The sequence below is a fragment of the Protopterus annectens genome, chromosome 6.part1 (genome assembly GCF_019279795.1).
Source record: "Protopterus annectens isolate FY-2018-M chromosome 6.part1, PAN1.0, whole genome shotgun sequence".
Classification (NCBI taxonomy): domain Eukaryota; kingdom Metazoa; phylum Chordata; order Ceratodontiformes; family Protopteridae; genus Protopterus; species Protopterus annectens.
The window spans coordinates 425,308,180-425,330,445 of NC_056738.1; the positions used below are offsets into that span (position 1 = coordinate 425,308,180).

Sequence of the window (22,266 nt, forward strand, 5' to 3'; positions counted from 1 at the left end):
GGTGCATGAGTTGTCTATGAATACATTTTTCCATAATCTTTGCAAGTGGAGAGAGTATAGCTATTGGCCTATAATTGGAGAATTCAGTAGAGCTGCCTCCTTTGTGAAGTGGGATTACATAGGATATTTTCCAGATGGTGGGAATTTTTCGATTGATTAGTATTGAGATGGGGTAAGCAATAGCATCAGCTGATTTTTGTAGGTACTCGGGAGGGAGTTGATCAGCAGAAAGTGTAGTGGGTTTTAATTTTTTGATCAAGGTATGGATAAGTGAAGTGATGACTGGTTGGAAGCTAAAAGAGAGTAGGTTTCTAGGGGTGCTACTTTCAGGACTAGGGGAGCTAGGAGGTAGTTGGCTAGCTAGGGCTTGAATTGTCTCAGTAAGGAATTGGTTAAAACTATCAGAAACATCTTCAGGGGTTTTATCAATAGTAGCAGCAGGGATTGGGGTTGAAGTTTGTTCAGGATGTAGTAGATTATTTAAACCTGCCCAAAACTTCTGAGAATTATTTTGATTTACTGTCTGTAAATTATAGTAGTATTGTTTTTTGTCTTGTAAAATTGATTTCTTCGTTTTGTTCCTGGATTGCCTTGCCTTTATTTAATGCGATCTTGAGGGTCTTTAAAGAACGCCATAAAGCCCATGCTTTGTTTCTAAGGGTAATTTTGAGTTTAGACTCTATAGAAAGCCATGGCGCAGTTTTTGCCTTGGTTCTCTTTGAACGAACAGGTGCATGCAAATCAAGGATCTCAAGGAATTTGTTGTTAAAGTATGCTACTGCTTCCTCTAAAGGGAGGTGTTTTAGAGTCGACCAATTACATGAGTTTAGTTCTTGTTGGAATTTGGCAGGGTCAAAGTTTTTATTGTTTCTAACCTTTCTGAGTAAGGGTTGTTGGGAATTAATGGTTTTGTGCTTAATTACATGTGTGAGAAGGTGATCGCTTAGGCCATTAAGGAGGGTAACAGAGGTGTACAGTTGGGGGTGACTATTTATGAGTACCCAGTCAAGTATACTTTCTTTTTGGTTGGGTTTACCTATCCTGGTAGTGGTGGATATAATTTGTGTAAATGCATGCAGGTTAATATGGGTGGTTGGGGATTCAGAGGAACAGGTGCTCCAGTCTGTGTTAAAGTCTCCAAGTAGCAGGGTTTCTTGGGGGTAGTGACATGATAGCCAGTGCAGGATATCTTCAAATGTAGATATATTGTTACCTGGGGGAATGTACATACAGATGATATTAATGCATTTATTTTTATTAAGTTGCAATTTGGTGGCAAGAATCTCTGAGTTATTAATCTGAGGGGGTTGTATTACATCTATGATAACATTCAACTCAGATTTATAGAGTACAGCTACCCCACCCCTTCCCCGAAGCACGATCCAGCCTGTGTATGTTGTACCCAGGTAGTAACACTTCATTGTCTTTAGTGTTAGGTTTTAACCAGGTTTCAGATAAACAGAGAATCTCAGGGGAGTGGACATCCAGAAGTGCATGCAATTTATATACCTTGTTATTAATGCTTCTAATATTGAGATGACAGACTAGGAGAGAGTTAGTTGGCCTATTAATTGTAGGTTTGTAGCTTAGATTGCAAGTTGAGGGGGGGTGTGTGTATCTGAAGTGAGTGGGCCAGGGTTGGAGTGAATATCACCACCAAGTATTAGGTTGAGTCTATACTTGGTGATGAACTTCAGGAATTTGTTTATTAGTTTGTGGTAGTGTTTGGATCTAGAGCTAATGTGCCTGGGGTTGAGATGTTGATAGACTGAACAAGATGTTGGATAGGATCTGGTACTGTAAGTATGGTTGAAGGTGGAAGGATTTACAGCTGGGGTGATAGTATGGCCTTTTGGGACCTGAAATCCAGTGAGAAACTGTTTTTCATACAAGGTAAGGAGTTATGGTGTGAACATGAGGGGTAGTAAAGAGGAGTATATCATTATCTGTGATTCAGCTAGTGAGTTAAGGAACTGTTTTACCTGGTGATGCAACACCAGAAGATAGAGTGGTGAGGTAAAGGTACTGGAAGGGGATGGGAGAAAGCCAGATGAAAGCTAATAGGTGCTATTAAAATGTAGGTAGTAGAATGGGGGTGGGTGGAATTATCCCAGATGAAAGCAGATAGGATCTAGAAAGTGGGGGAGTGGCTATAGTACTATAAATTTAGAGGTACTGGGGGCGGGAGGGAATTGGGGGCAGGGAGGGGAGTGAAGAGAGCCCGAGCATAGTGAGGGTGAATGTAGTGGGGCTGTTGCAGTTTACAAGGTTTCCTAAGGTGTCCTAAAGCTATAAGGTAAGTATTACAACTCTTAATGTAAGAGTCAATTTATTTAAGTTACAGGGGAAGGAGGCAACCACTCAAGTAGAAAAAAAGAGCCCTATGGCTGACCAATATGGTGACCTGCTTAATTACACAGCACTGTGTGAAAGCTTAACAAATGATTTTTGTGTGTGCAACCTACTCTGTTTAAATGTTGAGAGAAACTGATTGCAGCCCTGTAGACACCGTTTTGTAGGGAACTGTAGAGTTCAATCTGTTTAAATGTTGAGAGAAACTGATTGCAGTCCTGTAGACACCGTTTTGTAGGGAACTGTAGAGTTCAATCTGTTTAAATGTTGAGAGAAACTGATTGCAGTCCTGTAGACACCGTTTTGTAGGGAACTGTAGAGTTCAATCTGAGTCACACCAGGTCAGCCAAGGGGGGAAGAGAGAGGGAAATCCTAAGCACCTAGATTTGAAAAAAGCTTGAACTGTTTATTACAATGTTTTAAATTAACACCTGAAGCTTACATAAAAAGGTTTTGTGAGCATAGACGTAAGGCAGATGAAAGTTATGTGATTATATTGCTGAACTAAGTACTTATTTTCATAGGTGGGTGAGTGGGTGTCAGGTCACCACATTCAAAGAGATGGCAGACCTTTTTGTGAGGGAACAAGCTCTTAGCACTTTGCCTGAGGACATGAGAATCTGGTTGGCAGACAGGGAATGCAAATCTGCAAATGAGTTGGGGAAAAAGGGAGACCTATATCTAGCAAGCAGGGCATCACTGTGCAGGAAAAGGATACCCAGTGCTGCACATGGATATAAGGGAACCCATGGTGAGCAGCCTAAACCACCCCAATATAGTTTGACAGTAACAAGAGAAGTCACTAGTTCAGGTGCATGACCAGGATCAAGGGTTAGATGTTTTAAATGTAACCAGTGGGGTCATGTAGCATATAGATGTCCATGGAGGCAAGGTGGGGAACAAAAGGTGGGAGAGCCAGCAAGTGGGAATAACGGAATGCCAGCGGTAAGTTGTCTGAAGAAAGCAGGGGTACCAAACTACCAGCAGAGTTATATCTGGTCTTGATAAATGGAAAACAAGCCACTGCCAAGAGAGACACACCCTCTGATATAATCATTGTGAAGTTTGCAGTGGTTAAAGAGGAGCAGTACTTGCTTGGGCAGTCCACTCCAGTCACAGTTTTAGGAGGGATTCCATTCAAATGTCTTTGGACAGGGTTAACCTTCACTGGGAGGGTGGAAAAGGAAGCAAGCAAATAGGTGTATTTGAGAAAATCCCCGCAGATGTCTTGATAGGGAATGATTTTGATAATGCAGTACCTTGTGTGCATTCAGTTACATGCAATCAGGCTTGTAGACAAGCATGTGGGTCTGACAGCCTAGAGGGGACCCTGACAGACTACACACTTGCAGCCAGGACTGGTGATGTGGCTACTTCAGTGAGGGAGCTACCATGTAATAGTGAGACTGAAGGTGAGCCACAGCTGCTGGTGGGTACTGATTTTCCCTTGGACAGAATGACTGCAAGGGCAGAGGTGAGTAGTAGTACCCAGGCTGACAGTGAGGCACCGCTGTCAGAGGATACCAGACTTCCTGTGGAAGGGGACCTGGGAAGGGTTAAAAAGAGAGTTGAGACAGGCTCAGCTGTCAGACCCTACACACAAGGCTTGAGGGAGGTAGCTAGAGAGGCACCTAATTCTCGAGGAAAAGGGGATTCTGTATACTGGAACAAAGAGTTACTGTAAAGAGGGTGGACTCCTGAGGGAGGGCTAGAAGGTGAGGTAGTACAGCAGTTGGTAGTGCCCAGAGCCTACCATCTGGCATTTCTAGCCATAAATATGACATTCCCTTTGCAGGTCATGTAGGCATAAAGCATACCAAGAAACATATTATGCATAACTTTTATTGGCCTGGGATTTCCAGGGATGTAACAGGGTACTGCAGGACTTGTGAGCAGTGCCAAAAAGTAGGCAAGGCAGAAGACAAGGTCAAAGCTCCTTTGATGCCTTTGCCTCTGACAGAGGAGCCATTTCAGAGGGTAGCTACAGATATTGTCGGATCTCTGAGTCACCCAAGTTCCAGAGGGATGAAGTATATCCATAGTAGATTATGGTACTAGGTACCCTGAGGTGGTGGCTCTGTCCTCCATCGAGGCAGGGAAGGTGGCAAATGCTTTGCTAGAGATTGTCAGCAGGGTAGGTTTCCCAAGAGAAATACTGACTGACAGAGGTGCCAATTTCATGTCAGACCTGCTGGCTTATCTGTGGGAACACTGTGGGAGCAAGCACCTAAAGACCCCCTCCTACCACCACCAGACCAATGGTGTTGTGGAGAGGTTAAACTTTACACTAAAGACCATGCTACAGGCATTTGCAGAACAGTTTAAGAGGGAGTGGGATAGATATTTGCCCCATCTATTGTTTGTTTACAGAGAGGTGCCCCAGGAATCCACAGGTTTTTCACCCTTTGAGTTGCTGTATGAGGATAGGGTGAGGGGACCTCTAGATCTGATTTGTGATGAATGGGAGGGGGAGTGTAAATCCCCAAGGAGTCTATTGTGGCATATATCCTAAACCTCAGGACAAGGCTTAGGGAGCTCATGGGCTTTGCCCAGGAGAACATGGCAGGAGCCCAACAGCAGAAAAAGGTCTGTTATGACAGGAATGCTCAAGACAGAGAGTATGCTGTGGGGCAGCAGGTGATGTTTCTCATTCCTGTCAGACACAAGCTGCAGGCAGCTTGGGAGAGAACCTTCAAGGTGGTAAGGAAGGTCAGTGATGTTAACTATATGGTTGAACTGCTAGGCAGGAGACAGGGGCACAAATTGTATCATGTTAACATGATGAAGCCTTACTATGACAGGGAGGCCCTTGTGCTGATTGCAGGAGGAGCCTGATGGGGATCTGGTGACTGATTTCCTCAGTAAGGCTCAGACTGACACCACAGTGGAAGGGGTAGCAATGTCCCAGTGGCTATCCCCTACTCAGGTTTGAGAAATCCGAGCAGTGTTACAGGAAGCTAGGGGCATGTTCACTGGGAAACCAGGGTGTACCAACCTGGTGCAGCAGTATGTGGATATAGGACCCCAAAGACCTATAAAGAAGGTCCCTTACAAGGTACCTGAGTGAGTCAGGTTCTAAGGGAGGAGATACAGGAGATGTTGGAACAGTGAGTAATCCAGGAGTCCAGCAGTCCCTAGGTCTCCCCACTGGTGCTAGTACCAAATAAGGGTGGCAGCACCAGGTTCTGCGTGGATTACTGGAAACTAAATAGACACACAGAGTCAGATGCTTATCCCATGCTAGGACAGATGAAGCCCTAGAGCAGCTGGGTGGGGCTAAGTATTTGACCACTATTGATCTTCCCAAGATGCCCTTGACTCCCACCACTAGAGAGAGGTCAGCCTTTGTGACTCCTTTCAGCTTGTATGAGTTCATGAAGATGCCCTTTGGAATGAAAGATGCCCCAGCGACTTTCCAGAGGCTGGTAGATCATATCCTAGCAGAAGCAGGAGATTATGCCCTTGCTAACCTTTATGATATTGCCATTTACAACCATTCCTGGCAAGAGCACCTTCAGCATGTCAGGGAGGTGCTGGGCTGACTGCAGAGGGCAGGGTTGATCATTAAGCCCATTAAGTATCATGTGGGCAAGGCAGAAGTCTCCTACCTGGGACATAGAGTGGGGAGTGGTAAGATTATGTCAGAACCTGTCAAAGTGGAGGCCATTCAGGCATGGCCTGCCCCTGTTACCAAAAAGCAGATGAGGGAATTCTTTTTTTTTTCTTCAGAATCAAAATAAAGGCACACAAAAAGTTCCAACTACTGGTAAAGGTTGCTGCCAAAACAACAAGTTTCCAAAGCATAAAATAAGAATGGCAGGACCACCACAGCTCGCAGGTACAAACACTTTTATTAAAATAATAAAACAGATGAGCAATGTTTTCATCCATGGGGATTCCATATTTGCACAGAAATGAGGGGTTGCCATGGGCACTCCCCTGTGCAAATTCCTTTGCCAATTTGGTTATGAATGTATGGGAGGAGCAACATGTACTCAAGAACTTAGTGCATCAGCAGCAAGTACATTTTTACAGTTGTTTTGTTGACAATGTGTTTACTGTATGGGAAGGGGGTTAAGATGAACTGAACACCTTCCTTGATTACATAAACCACATGACTGACTTTTTGAGATTCATGATCCAAAGCTCCCCAAAGAGATGGATTTTTTTAGATGTACATGTAGTAATCAATGACATAGGTGGGGTTGAGACAACTTTGCTTTGTAAAAGGTGTTGGAAAAATGGTCTACTATATTTTGATAGTATGCACCCTAGGTTTATATACCCCAACATAGTAAGAGGCCAATACATGAGGGTTTCACAACTATGTACACAGGATGATGACTTTAATCAAAACATAGAGAAGATGATGGATCATTTTTCTAAGAGGGGTTATTTAAGCAGCATTTTAACCCAGAACAAGGAGCGAGTTATGAATGAGAGTAGAAATGTTGCTGCCCCATATTTTTCAAGATGTAATACCAGCAATAGGGTGTCCACTATTAGGACATCTAAGCTTAGATTTAGGTTGAAATACACCAGCAATATAGGAAATGTATGCAATATTATATGCAAGAATTGGGATAATAAGGCAGCAGAATTAGTTGGAACTAACTCCTCCTTTTCATGCAAGAATTGTTTGAGCCTGAAGAGACAGCTATATGCTGGAGTTCCATCCAATGTGGGGGTGGGCATCAACAATCCAACAGAATGGGCACTTTCAGATGCCGACACTGTAGGGCATGCACTTATATGTCCCAAGAACAAGTATTTGAACATACTTGGTTAAACTATGCTTTTTGTCCCAGGTTTTATGCAGACTGCAGCACTGAGAACATTGAATATTTGGCAACATGCAGGTCCTGTCAGGGTTTTTATGTTGGCAAATCTAACAAAAGGTTGAAAGACGAATATTTGGTCATTCCTATGATATTAGAACAGGCAATATTAAAAATTCTTTGGCCAAACATATTAAAGAAAATGAAAGCCATGAGTTTGTTTTTAGAGTACTTCATATTGTTTCTGTGAGTGCTAGGGGGGTGATTTGACAAACTACACTGAATCTATAGAACTCAAATGGATTTTAAGGCTTCAAGCTGACAAACATCCTGACTTGAATGCATGTGTTTCTTTAAGCCCTGTACTAAAGGGAAGAAAATTGATGTAATTGATCAGGAGGTTGTTTTTAATTACCATGCAAGTATTTTAAAAGGGTGTAGTGATGTTATTTTTTAGATCTCAAGAAGTGTTAGTTGCACAATGCAAAATCATTCATTTATTTTATTATTTTAATAAAAGTGTTTATACTTGTGAGCTGTGGTGGTCCTGCCATTCTTACTTTATGCTTTTTTTTCTTCAAATATTTTTTTGTTTTCCCATTAAGATAACATGTTTGAAACAAGTAATGAAGAATACGGGTAACAATCAAAAGGTCAAAGTGGGTTCGGTTGAACCCACTTCAGTCGATGTCTGGTGGGCGAATAGCGACAATGACAAACCTGACATTGTCGAAGTATTAATATTATCCCACATCTCCAACATGCATTTTCATTTGTAAACATTAAGACTAGTTTATGAGGTGCAAAAAACTTCTGCGTAAAAATCTCCAGGTAAACATTGCCAATGAAGTGATACTGTAATGTGTTTTGAAGATTTAAGAATAGATTTTTTTGTCATCGTCTGCTGGGAGATGACCACTTACTGATGCAAAATAGTTCCACTAAGATTTTTATATGGTACATTTTTGTTTTCTTAATAATTTTGTAAATGTTAGACAAGTAACCATTTCCTTGAAAAGGTTGGTTTGTGGTAATTGTGATATATTCAATAAGTTTAGGTATGTCATGTTTAACAGAGATTTGCATTTGATTTATGAGAAATTGCCTCAGGGATTGTAGAGTCTATCACATATCTTTGTCTATATTGTATTTGTCCATTAGTTGGTTAATAGAGCGGACCTTACCTAATTCTGATAATTAATGCCAAAATAGTAAGGTTCCTTTTTTTCAGAGTATTCATCTTGTAAATTTGAAGTTTCAAGATTATTAGATGTAAAGGCAAAAGGAAGAAGCAGGAAAAAAAAACAAGAATTGGTACTAGGATTCTTATTCACAAATGTTTTAAATATAGATAATGTGAGATTTATATATTGAGATAGAATTGTAATATTTTTATTTTATAAGATACAGTCTTTAAGCATCCAATAAAAGGGATTTGGTAAAATAGAGAAGCGATCATGATTTTGACTCTGGATTCTAACCAGATCTGTTCATGATTTGTTTCCATATAGGAGAGAAGGATGAATTTAGCTGCAATATTATATTTTTAACAGCAGAAGAGTCTATATGTATATATATATATATATATATATATATATATATATACACACACACACACACACACACACACACACACACACACACACACACACACACACACACACACACACACACACACACATATATGTCAGCAACAGCTATCCCACTCCACAAAGGGGGAGCCAGCACTGATCCCAGGAACTGGCGACCTATTAGCCTGACGAGCCTGGTCTGCAAGGCCATGGAACGTATCATCATGGAACTCATAAACAAAGACACTGGTAACCTCCAAACTCTGGATCCCACCCAGTTCGGGTTTGGGAAAGGCAGATCATGCCTCCTGAACCTGATAGACTTCTCTGAGGCAGTCACCAAAGCCGTGGATGAGGGTAAGGTGGTTCACACAGCCTATTTTGACTTTGCCAAGGCTTTCAACACCATCCCCCATTCTGGAATTATAGCTAAACTCACTAGGTATAAATCCCTATGTCACAAGATGGGTTGCCAACTGGCTCACTGACAGAACCCACACTGTAAAAGTTGCAGACTCCAAATCTGACCTCAAAGCAGTGACAAGTGGAGTACCACAGGGTTCCATCCTGGGACCTCTCCTGTTTGATATCTACTTCTCTGAAGTACAGGCTAACACAGAAGGCCTCTGGCTAATGAAGTTCGCAGATGACTGCAAACTAGGAGCCATAGTCAAGTCCCCAAATGATATGGACATCCTACAGAAGGGCCTCACTGAGACAGATGCCTGGTGTCACAGCCATGGCCTCAAGCTCAATGCCAAAAAGTGCAGTGTCATCCTGTTTGGTAAAAACTCTGTACCCATGAACTACTACATAGGCAGCAATCTACTTAACACCGAATGCGTGATAAGAGATCTTGGGACCCAGGTGGACAGTAGTCTCTCCTTTGATAGTCACATCGCCACAGTAGTCAGGAAGTCCTTCTACATGGCACACCTCATCATAAAAGGGTTCTCATCCAGGAAAAAAAGAGGTCATTGTTCCCCTCTACCCATCACTCATTAGACCCATTATAGAGTACAACGCCCCTTTTGGAATGTACCTCATAAGACATCTGCAGCAGCTGGAAAGGCCACAGAAGTACCTCACAAAGAGGATTACTGGCCTCAAACAAATGCCCTACACTGACTGCCTCAAAAAACTCCAGCTTTACTCTGTAGCATATCACCTACTCCGAGGTGAGTCCTGCCTAACATATAAAGCTATGTCAAACCCAGAGCTGTTGGACATGCTACACCTAAAGAAATCCCAATCCCTCTGAGCTACATGCTCTAGGGACCTAAACCTTGTCACCACAATAAACAGGACATGCTGGAGTGATAGATTCCTGTCCCAGAGACTTCCTATTCTCTGGAACAAGCTACTACCCATCTATGTCAAGCAAAGGTCTTCATTAGCACTCTTCAAGAAAAATCTTGATGAGTGGATGGGAAATAGGAAATACACCCCGGGGATCACTTCTGTGTCTCTGCTGGACAGTGGCATAGGACAATAACTTTCTTGGGTGGCATAAGCTATGGAACCTTGCTGGCTAGGCTTATGTAGGCCCTTGGGCCGATAGCCTAGAACCTACCTATGAACCTATATCTAACCTAGAGGACTGATTTCTCCATCCTCCCAGTCCATCAAGTGATTGTTTAGAGCAATTTAAGGTTTATTTGGAGACCATGTAAAGCTTAATATCAATTTATTATATTTTTGAATAATGTGTTTAGGAGGAAGGAGAGAAAAGACTTCTATGAGATATAATATCTTTGGTAATATAATTTACTTAATCAGAAATAACCTTCCATTGTAAATATATGTTTGCTCCAGTTAGACATCTTTAATTCAATTTTATTTAAAGCAGTATTATAATTAAATAATAGTGACTCATTTAACTCTTCTGACAAATAAACACCTAGATAATGGAGTCTGCCATCCATTACAACATATTTAGAAAACCTTTTGCTTATGTTATTGTTTTTTTACAATTTAAAAGCAAGTTTTTTATTTTATCTTTATTAAACTGTAGTCCAGAAATATTTTGAAAAGTAATCATGGAGTTAAATAGTGCTTGCAAGGAATGGTTTGTATTAGACAGGGTCAAGAGTATGTCATCAGCAAACAACTGGAATTTCAGCTTTAGTGATTTGTATACCTTTGATATTAGTATTTAATCTAATACTATTCACAAATGGTTCTATCAGTAATGCAAATAACAAAGGTGACAAGGGGCAACCTTGTATAGTTCCTTGCGTAACTATAATGGCTCCGGACCTATGAGAACCTAACTTAACATACACTAGAGAATTTTCATATAGGTATTTAATTAATATATTAAAAGCTTTTGGAAATTTATATTCATCTAAAACTAAAAGAAGGTAGTTCCATTTTATGGAGACAAAAGCACTGTTAATATCTAAGGAAACTATAGTCAGGTCTATGCATCAGAATTTACAATGATCAGTTAATGTTAAGATTATTTTAATATTATCATAGGTGTTTCTCCCTTTTATAAAACCTGTTTGATCTTCATGCACTAGTAAGGGGAGCAAATGTTTGATTCTGTTGTCGTAAATTGCCATAAACATTTTATAGTCTATATTTAGTAAGGATATGGGCCTGTATGAAGAACAACATTTTTCATCTTTACCAAAGTTTATTATTGGGGATATTAATGAATATTTCCAAGAAGGGCGTATACTTATGTCTTCCTTGGCTATAGTGCATACTTTTAAGAGTAAAACAAGGATTGTCCTGTCAAAAGTTTGTACAATTCTGGTAAGATATTGTCCAGACCAGGGGCTTTATTCATTTTAACTTTACTAATTTGTGATTTTAGCTTATTCATAGTGATTGCTTTATTAACAATATCTATTTGCTGCTGAGTTAACCTAGTGGAGATATTTTTATTAAGAAATGATTTAATATCATTGGTTGAAGAATTATGTGTATTATAATGAAGTCTGAAGGCTTCTAAAATGTTATTTAGATCAGTTACTTTCTTCATTGTGTATGGGATGTAAATTTCTTTTGTCTAGATTTATTTTTTTTTGTTCTATTTGCTAATTGTCTTTGGTTAACAGGATTTATGGAGTAAGAGTTTAATTTTCTCAAGATTGGTCATAGTTTTGTGATGTATTATTTCAGAATATTTATTATTAGTTCATACGAGTTCTGGTATTAAATTCGAATTGCCTTTTTGTATTTCTAATTTAAGCTTATCAAGTTTAATTTTTAGATCTAACATGTCTTTGTTCCATGTTTTTTTCTTGTTAATATACCAAGATAGTATTTTACCATAAATATATGATTTTAAAGAGTCCCATATATATATATTTTTGAGATCTCTTCAGTAGTGTTTATTTCAAGAAATGTCTTAATTTCATTTAGATAGAATTCTTTAAACTCTTTTAAGTTTGTTATATATTATATATATAGGTTTGTTATATATGATGGTATTCTAGTGACAGGTAAGAAATGAATTAGGATAAGATCTATTTCAAACACTAATGTGTTGTGGTCTGATAAAGGGCAGGCTATGACCTTAACCCCATCTAATTTTGTTATTTAGTCATCTGAAATATATACATTATCAATTCAAGAGTGAGAATTATGCCAATGTGAATACAAGGGAAAATAATCATTGATATCTTTAATAATTGCTGTGTCAATGAATTTCAAAAGTGCTCTTGACAGGGGAGATTTCTTTCGCTTACAATATGAGTCAGTATCTTTGTTATCCATGATACAATTAAAATCTCCCACCAATATTAAACTACCATTGGCAAAATGGGTTATATCTTCAATTTGATGATTAACTGTTTTAGCACAACTCCCGGGATCCAGTATATGTTAATTAAGGTATAAATGTTCCTGTTTATTTCAAGTGATACTAAGAAAAAATTACCAGAAGAATCATATCATCACTCTAGGAGAAAGAGTACTTTCTCTGAATAAAATAGCTACCCCCTTTTCTTCTGTTTAAATTAAGAGCTTGCTAATACTGTGTAATCATTAAAAATGTAACTTATGTCTTCATTTAGAAGGTGTGTTTCTTGAAGAAATACTAATTAAGGTTTATGTAAATTGAGGGTACGTGAATAAGCTTACATAAGCTTACATACATACAAATATTTCAAGCAGGGGGCATTAATGCTCTTCTAGCTTGTCAATATACCAAAACACTTGTTCCCATAATAAGTATCCAGGCTGTTCTTAAAAATATCTAAACTAGTACCTGCTTTAATATAATTTGGTAGTCTCTTCCATGCATTAGCTATTCTACCTGAGAACCAATTAGTACACTTCTCATTTCTATAGAATCTTCTACATAGGTTGTCTGATGATTCTCTAGTACTTTTTGTTAACCCCAAACATTCTCAGAAGTAGTTGTCACTAAATGCCTTATATAACTGAATAAGATCTCCCCTTAGATATCTGTAAGAGACACTGTACAAGTTCAGATATTTTAGTCTTTCATAACTTAAATGTTCATATCCATGGATACCCTTGGTATATTTTTGTTGTCCTCTTTCCAGTTTACTCATGCTTGTTTTCTTATAGGGTTTCCATATTGTTATTCCATACTCAGGTTTGGGTCTAATGTAACTAACAAACAATGACTTCATTATTTTTGATTTCCTAGACTTTATAAATCTTTTTATACAATTTATAGTTCTATAACTATCATTAACCAATCGGTTGATGTGATTAGAAAATCTCATAGCTGAATCTACCCATATGCCCAGGTCCTTAAATGAGTCTACAGTTTCAATATGTGTGCTGTATTAAACACTCACCTTTCAATTTATATCTAACAAATCTCATATGCTCAGGTTTTGAGTTTTTGATGTATTTATCAGCATATTGCTCTCCTGTGCCCAAATGGTCAATTTAGTCAAGTTATTTTGCAGACATGCCTTATCTGTAACACGTAATCAGTTTAGCCAATTTCAGATAGGGTGGCAAAAGCCAGGTTATCTTTTTGGCTAGGCTTGCATAGGCCCTAGGGTTGATAACCTAATACCTACCTATGAACCTATGAAATTTGCATCATGAAAATGCAGAGTAATAATAGAAAAGTACAGATCCATTACAAAAGCTTTGGTATATAACCACATCGGTATACAACACAGCATTATAAGTTTTATAAACTTAACATTTCAGATCTAGTACAGAGGCATTGTCTAATTCTCTAGTCTTTGAGTTTGTACTGATGAAATACGTCAAACTCAATTTTGCATAGCATTAAATTTGTTCTTTATGACAGACTGTGGAAATAGGTATAAAGTCAAAAAAAATTGTTATATGTTGAAAGGTCTAGTAAGTTATGTTTGCTATTCTGAACTTTCTAAACGTTTTTAATGATGGTTACACTGTAAAAGTGTATGCGTTCAGTTATAAAAGGACATTGCCAATAAGAGACACAGCACTTGTTCATGTTATATTTTGTCTAAACAAGTCATCAGCTTGTCACATAACAGTATGCTTCCCATCCAATAATTTAGGAACCAAATGTATTCATATAAGATAAAACTGAAAGGATTGAAATCTTTGTTGTTAAAAAAAGCGTACTTTAGCACTATGACACTTAAAGGTGTCCTATTTATTATGTTTGTCAGAACCACTAATGTAGTTATCATGTAATGTAGATAAATATAACTTTAAGTAGTGTTTACAAACAACATGCCATCCTAACACTGTGCATGAATACTAATGCAACAAGTAGTGAATCTGTATATTAGAACCCCTACCTATTTAACCCAATACACAGAGTTAGCCTTAGTAAGTATATGTTCTTTTCCTCCATTTTTACTTTTTTCATTTCCCTTTCCCCTCTTTATTTCCTTCTTTTCTTTCCCTTCCCTCACCTTCCTCTTTCTCTTCCCTTCTCCTTTTTTCTTTCCTCCCTTATTCAGATTGTGCTAATAATATATTAAGGCAATCCATGTTTAAATATCTGCACAATATTTTTATCTTGCAACTTTACTAAGGCTTAAACAATTAATAGTGATAGTCTGTACCTGAAGAACTGGAGGTGTAGTTCACACAGGGAGAGTCACTGCAATTGATACAATGCATTTCTCAATAACAAATAAAGCTAGATCATTTCTAATGCAATTAAAATTTAACATAGGGGAGAAAATTAACTGTTCTGTTGAATAAATCCTTAATTGCATGAAAAGCTTGACTTCTCAGCTTCACCACTTGATCCTTAAGCTGATGTCACTTTTGGAATGACTGAAACATCAGTAGAAGATCGTTGAGGCACTTTTGCAGCAAACTATTGTAATAGGACTGTAAGATAGCTAAGAAAGTGTCATGAGAGCATGGCAGTATGAGGGGCTCTAAAGAATAGAAAAGAGAAAAAAAAGACAAGTCTCTTGCAGACAAGGCACAGAAAATTTGTAGCTTGAAAAATAATGCAAACAACAGAGAAAAAAACAAAGGGCTACGGCCCAAATACTCGGAAGGCAGAATGCTCAAGACATCAGATCTACACATAGCAAAGTAAACAATCTGCTGAGGGCATGTCACCCTATAGATCGCAGATCTTGTCAAAAAGATAAAATACTAATTTAGAACATAAAATATTAAAAATTAAGTGAGTCCCCCCCAAAAATAAAAACAATACCCAAGGATTTAGCTCCATGCCCCACCCACATACAGAGGAGTGGAAAGACAAAATGAGAGTCTATGGGTCTAGAAATAAATCAGGAATATAATGATCCCTGAATTTAAGGCCATCAGCACTTTAATTTGATAATTTAAGATAAACAGAAGTATCTCATGAATCCAAAAACGGAGGGTATCAAGCATTAATAAACAACTATCACTGCTCATTTAACAACTCAAATAAATCCATGCACCAATAGACTGTATATGTATACCTATTTTTAAAGGAAGAGAGAGGGAATTAAATACATGCTTTTAGATTTTAACTGTATTGGCTTATGATAAAAGTTTCAGCCATTTAATAAATAAATAAAGATAAAAAAGATATCTGTATTAAATGATGATTACTAGAGAAGGAGTTTTAACAGTAGTACAATGTCATGGTAGGAATATAAACATACAGAAATTAAATTTTCATTTTTCCTTAAGTTTTTTTTCTTCTTTTGCTCTACAGCTTTCCATCCATTTGTTCAGCATATATTTTAGGTGTACTGTTGGACCAGTCCATTGCTTTCACTTGATCAAGTATATTATTATTAAGTAAATATTTTGTTGCCAAGTCCAGTGAGTTGAATATTTTGATGCCCTCAGGGATTTTTAGTCTGACTGGGAGCAATAAGTGTGTTTTTAGTTGTTTTTTATAATTCTTTTATGGGGGGGTCTCCTCTTTTTGAGACCACAGCTGAGAAGTAATCATGATCAAATCTAATTACAGAACTTTGAAATTTGACTAGAGGGTTAGCCCAGGCATTTTTAAAATAAGTTCTTTATACTGACTGGATAATAGTCTCACAGTTATAGACCTTGGTTTGTTTTTTGTTGAGATAAATGTTTCTGAAGTAATTAGGGTTCTGTGGGCTCGTTCTATGCTAAAAGAAAATGATTCAGGTAGTTTTAGTGTAGAAGGAATCAAGGATGTAAGAAAGTTAATTATGTTTTCTCCTACAGTTTTCTCAGGAAGCCCATAGATTTGAAGGTTGTTCCTCCTAGAACTATTTTCCAGGTAGTCTAGATTGTCTAATAAGTAGGTGTTTTGTTTTAATAGAAATTCTGTTTGATGTTCTTCAGAAAGTCTACTCTCCATGTCATTAAGAGATTGTTCTATGGCTGAAATCTGAGACTTTGGCTGCATGATAATTTCTTGTAGTAGTTCCAGTTGATGAGAGCATTTGTCTTTAAATGAGTCCAGTTTATTGTCCATTTTATCAATTTTTAGTGATAAATCCTGGATGTTTGACAGTAAAGAATGCAGTTCCTTTTTGAGAGTAGAATCCTGTGAAGAGGTTTTTGTATGACTCATTCTGAAGACCTGAGAGAATTGTTTTTGTACAGTTGAAAGTGAAAGGAATTTTTGGATGTCAAGAGATAAAAAGTTCTTCAATAGAACTTCTGATGATTTAGTATTAGATTGATGCTAAAATATACAGCCGAATATCATTTAGAGCAGAAAATTCCTTTCAGAAATAGTTTTAAGGTCATAGAGCTAGAGAAGTAAGCTGCTATTAAGTCACCATCTTGGCCATACTGGTGAGGAGATTATTAGGGACAGCGGGGTACTATAGAAAGTTTGTCCCCAATTATAGGGGTCTATATTAAAATTGCAAAGAGGAGTTACATCAAACGCCTCTTCAGCGACACATAAAGACCGAAGTCTGAAAATAGCGAAGGCTCAGGCCAGCGATTTTTTCCCAGGGAAAAAAAATCACTTGGCTTGAGCCATAGCATTGCCCTTTACCCCACTGTAGTGCAATCTTGGAGTTGGTATATTTAGTTAGGGAGGGTGTGGGGGAAATGAAGCACCCACTTATTTATGTTTTACATAGTGTGTGTGTGTGTGTGTGTGTGTGTGTGTGTGTGTGTGTGTGTGTGTGTGTGTGTGTGTGTGTGTGTGCATGTATGTGTTTGGTACTAGTAATTTCTTTCCCAGGCTGTTTTGACCATTTGTGGTTTAGTGCGTTCGGTCTTTATGTGTCGCTGAAGAGGCGTTCAATGTAACGCCTCTTCACGATTTTAATATAGACCCAATTATAGTACCATAGCTATATAGACCCAATTATAGTACCATAGCTGCTCCCCTCATAGACCTGATTAAGAAAAACAGGCCAGATAAGGACCCCAGCATGTGAGCAGGCATTCCAGAAGCTTAAAGGAGCTTTGGGAGGACCCCCTGTGTTAAACAGATTACACCAAAGAATTTGTTGTGCAGGTGGATTCTTCAAACCATGGGATGTGGCTGTACTTAGCCAGGTTTTCTCAAAGGAAGAAGAGTACCCAGTGGTATATCTCAGCTATAGACTTCAACCCGAGGAGGATTGTTATGCAGTTGTAGAAAAGGAATGTATAGCCATAGTATGGGCACTGCAGAAACTTCAGCCTTATCTATATGGAAGGAAATTCACTGTAGTTGCAGACCACAATCCCTTAACATGGCTACATAGACCCACCCAGCAAAATGACTAGTTATTAAGGTGGAGCTTAGGATTGCAGGCATAGAAAATGACAGATGGGCTCTAAGACATGGAATGGGGTAACATATTCCCAGATAGGCTTATTTCTCTCAAGCCACGTTTCTCAGGGGTCACTTAAAAAACTAGCTCAAGTCTTCAAAAGTGGGGGAGAGATGTGCTGCCAGAGATGGAGGTACTGCCAGCCATGTCAGGGAGAAGTAGGGCAGTGAATGCATGACTTGTGCCAGCACACCTAGCTGGAATTTTATAAATAATTATATGTATATTTGTATATCAAGTTGATTTGTACAGATGCTTGTGCTGAAAATGTATTTGTGAGCTATGCTTGTGTTAATTGTGTTAAAATGTATCAACAGTGCACCTTGCTGAAATGAGAAAAAAATGTACATGTATTATGGTATCAGAATCAAATGTATATGTTTTAACAGAGGACACTGACAAAGCAACAGTTGACCAGCTGGTTTATTTTAAGAAAAAATAAGGGAAATGTAAGTGAGCTGTTGAATCATTGAACATCACCCCACAGTGCTGAGTAAGCACAGAGATGGTAGGTCTGGGAGCAGATAGTATCTGTTAGGTTTTGTAAAGAAGGGGGGGAGTGTTGTAAATGTTTCTGGCTCCTAGGCATTGCCATAAAAGCTGTAGATGTGTAGTGTAGCAGTCTCCTAAAGTCCTGTCTCAAACTTCAGAAGGAGCTATTGTGGGAACCTAGTGTCAGATGATCAGATGAGGTCATTCTGCAAGTCGTCTTGAATATTATATTTTACAGGGAGTAATCTCGGAATAGAGAGTATTCTGTTTGGGAGCCTGACTAGAAAGACTGCTCACATATTTTGTCTTGCCTATCTAAGTAAGTTATTAGGGAACAGTATAATTCTCTTAGATTCAGTCAGGAATATAGTGAAGCTTAGTTTAGAGATTGTTTTTCTTTATTTGTATGAGTCTGTCTATCACTGTTGCCGCATATCCTCTAACAGTGAATGTGATACTTCCATTACTGCTGCTCTTCCCTTACACTGGTGAATGTTGTGAATCTCAAGCAAAGTCTGGTCCTTGATATCCCTAGCCTTCGGTTGAAGATTGGACCCTTGGGCCTGCCACCTATCCTCTAGCAGTGAATGTATGTGCACTAGTTTTTAGCATAGCTTATTAAGTTGTCTCTGTATCTCGGTCTCCCACTATGGTTCCCAGTTGTACAGAACCCCTCCTGCCTCCCATCCTCCCCCCAGTCTGCATTGTTCTATTTCCCCTGACTCTCATCCCAAACCTTCCAATTCCCTCTAACTGACTGCCTTAGTCTAAAGCTGATGCACCCTCCCTTATAATATTACTCTCCCATTTCTAGATGTCCTATCCTTCCACTCCTCAGGGCACCCCATCCCTTAATCAGTTTTTTCTTTCTGACTCTAAACCTAATCTGTTTGCCCCTCTGCCTCTGTTCTAATACACTGTGACACCTTTTATTCTTCAACTCTTGTATGAATCAGTTTGATATTTACAAATGGCATAATTATTTACAAAATTCCAGCTAGCTGTGCTGGCAGTAGTTTCTTTCATCAGAACACCAAAAACTGGGAACTTTGTATAGACAAAAATACTTCCTCAGCCACTCCACAAAACTATCTCTAGCCTCTTCCTTCCTACTGCCCTCTCTTCTTTATGGTGCATCTCTCCTGACCACTATTCAAGCCTCTCTCAAAGCAAATCTAGCCTCATGCTACAATAACATCACAAAATGCGTAACAGATGCAAGCTATTCTTCTCACCATTGCTCATCTCTGCACCAACTAAACTGGTTGGAATTATCACATCACCTGTCACTTATTCAATTAACCACTGCACACAAAATTATCAATAAACCATCTAACTGCCCTTCCTTCTCTTCCCTACTCACACAATATCATCCAAACAGACCTCTCCAAACCATTAACCAACTGCTCCTAAATGTAGTGAAACCAACCCATGGAGCAGGACAAATGCACTACTCCTTCACTGTAGCTAAACTATGGAATAATATCCCACAATCAATAATGTCTATCAGCAGTGCCCCTCTCTTTAAGAAAGCCCTGAAACAACACCTCACCTCTCCATGACAGTGTAACTGTACTATGGATGTAGTTCCTATAACTTGAACTCCTCATCTCCCTGTTCCCACCCCAGACTCTTCCCTTTCTTGTACTATATATCACAACCCATAATATGTTCTGTTCTGAAACCCTTTCCTTTTACATGTACTATCAAAAGTAAAGCTATACCTTTAGCTGCTCTTACCTCAAGACAGTGTTTCTCTATTCCTAACTTTCTCTTAAAGTTCAACCTTCTGGCATCTGGCCTAAACAAACTACCTAGTACTATCTTACATCATGTGTAGATATCACAACAAGCTCTTCCTATCACCAACTGGACCTACTGCTAAATGTATTGTTATGAGCCATTATCTACCTCTCTAAAGACTGGTCTTATATTGCTCTCCTCTGTATAGTGCTATATTGAATTTGTACTATGCTGCTCATATGTAATGTACTGCTTTATAGTATTTTTACAACGTTGTGCCATATGATGCTATGCATGTACTTTGTATTAGTTATACTATGTCTGGAGCTTTTCTCCCTGGGCCTCCACTGAAAATGGGCTCACTTAGGCCCAGCGAACTATATTGGTAAACAAATGCAAATAAATAAATAAATATGTTCATGTTTCTTGTGAAGTCCTGTTTAGGTCAGATCTTTAAAGTCTCTTGTAGATATCAAAAATCTCTACTTAATCTGCTGAAAATATATCAACATATGAAACAGAGACGTATACAAATGTTGCAGAAAATCAGCTCCAGCTTTTTTCCAGCATAACATTTTTCTGTCTTTTCTAATGACATGTAGCAGAATTACAATAGATTTTCAAAGAACCACTTTCATATTTTGCATTTTACAGCATGAAATTTTGCTGGTCATTTCTAATGGCACATATCAGAATTTCAATAGGTTTTCAAACAGTCACAGTTTCAGTCTGCTAGAAATAAAACACCGCTTCACAGTAGAAATGTACATCATCATGACTGGATAAAGCAAATATCCAACAACCAAACATCATGAAGGTATATACATTTAAAGTTTAATTTACCAAGAGTCTCAGTGGTGTTGGTAACGCACTTATGTTGGGAGCTGTCTAGAACCAGTGGTGGTGTACAGGTACAGTAATAGGATCCAATGGTGTTTGAACAACGGCCACCCAGGCAGGTATTTTCATCCTGACATTCATCATAATCTGTAATGGAGGAAAAAGGTCACATTTTACTTACAAGAGGTAACACATTTACTACATATAGCAGCATTTCCAAAAAAACATTTCTAGGTCACATTATATTTGTTTGACAAAAGGAGTCAATAACCCTATATAGTTTGCCTTTTAAGTGCATTTAACATTGCCCCAAAATTCTACACCACCTAACCATTCACTTTTTCTGCCCCTGTTCAATGCCTCTCTGAATTTTCTCTCCATCACCCATTTTAGTAATCCATCCATTGGATTCAAAACTCTTTATGAAGTAGTAGTTCTGGAGATGAAAAGGAGTCCCTACAATGGGTAGGCTGTACCCCATTTTTTTTCTCCTCTCTCTTTCATTTTTAAGGGATGCTCCCTTTGCATTTTTTGACATGATCATGTGCATGTACACATATCTCCATGTCTCTTCTCACCTCCAGTGAGATGAGTTCCATCTCCTCCTGTCCCTGATTGAGGTTTTTCCCCTGCATCCCAAGCAGTTTTACAGTGGCTGACGTTTACACTTCTTCCACCAACTGGATGTTCCTTACATTGTATTACATTCAGAAGTGCTCACAGTTTTCTAATTGAGGCTTAACCAGTACCAAGAACAATAGGAGCATTACCACTTTGCTTCTGAAATTTATCACCCAACACTCAGTTTGCTACTTCTACTGCCATCTCGTTTTGTTCCTGACAGTTCAGTCCAGGTGTCTTCAGTATGCTTAAATGTTTTCCTTGTTCTGTTGAAATCACTTCCATTTTCCTACCATAGACTTCATTACATGGTTGTTCTGCCCTGAATGCAGTACCTTGCTTTTGTCTGCACTGAAATTCAAATGTCAGATTTCTCTCTACGTTGTCCATTGCTTTTTCTTTCTCCAAATACTTCCTTTGACTATCTCCCATATCAACCGCTGCACTTAGCTTTGCATGTTCATTAAAGATGCAGGTTCTCTCTTCTTCTGAAATAAACATTCTATAGAAAACTGGATCTAGGACCAATTCCTGTGGTACTTCCTAATCACTTTCCTTATTCTTGACATTGCCTATTTTACCTGAACCTTCCATGTTCTACCATTCACTTATGCAGCTACTACTGTCTTATGCAGTACTGCCCTCAGCCCCATACATGTGGCTGACAGGAAGACTGGAGGAGTTGAGTCACAGTTTTTGATT

At 38.6% G+C, this 22,266-nt stretch overlaps 1 protein-coding gene across 1 annotated transcript in view; it reads right to left on the minus strand.

Moving 5' to 3' along the window:
• LOC122805307 (latent-transforming growth factor beta-binding protein 4-like) overlaps window positions 1-22,065 on the minus strand; it is a 348,095-nt gene extending 326,030 nt beyond the window's left edge. The window contains exons 1-2 of the mRNA XM_044075395.1: window positions 21,900-22,065; window positions 20,947-21,090 (exon numbers count right to left, since the gene is read on the minus strand). Of these exons, the coding sequence (XP_043931330.1) occupies window positions 20,947-21,090; window positions 21,900-22,065 (310 nt within the window). The remainder of the gene's footprint in view (window positions 1-20,946; window positions 21,091-21,899) is intronic.
• Between the last annotated feature and the right edge of the window lie 201 nt (window positions 22,066-22,266).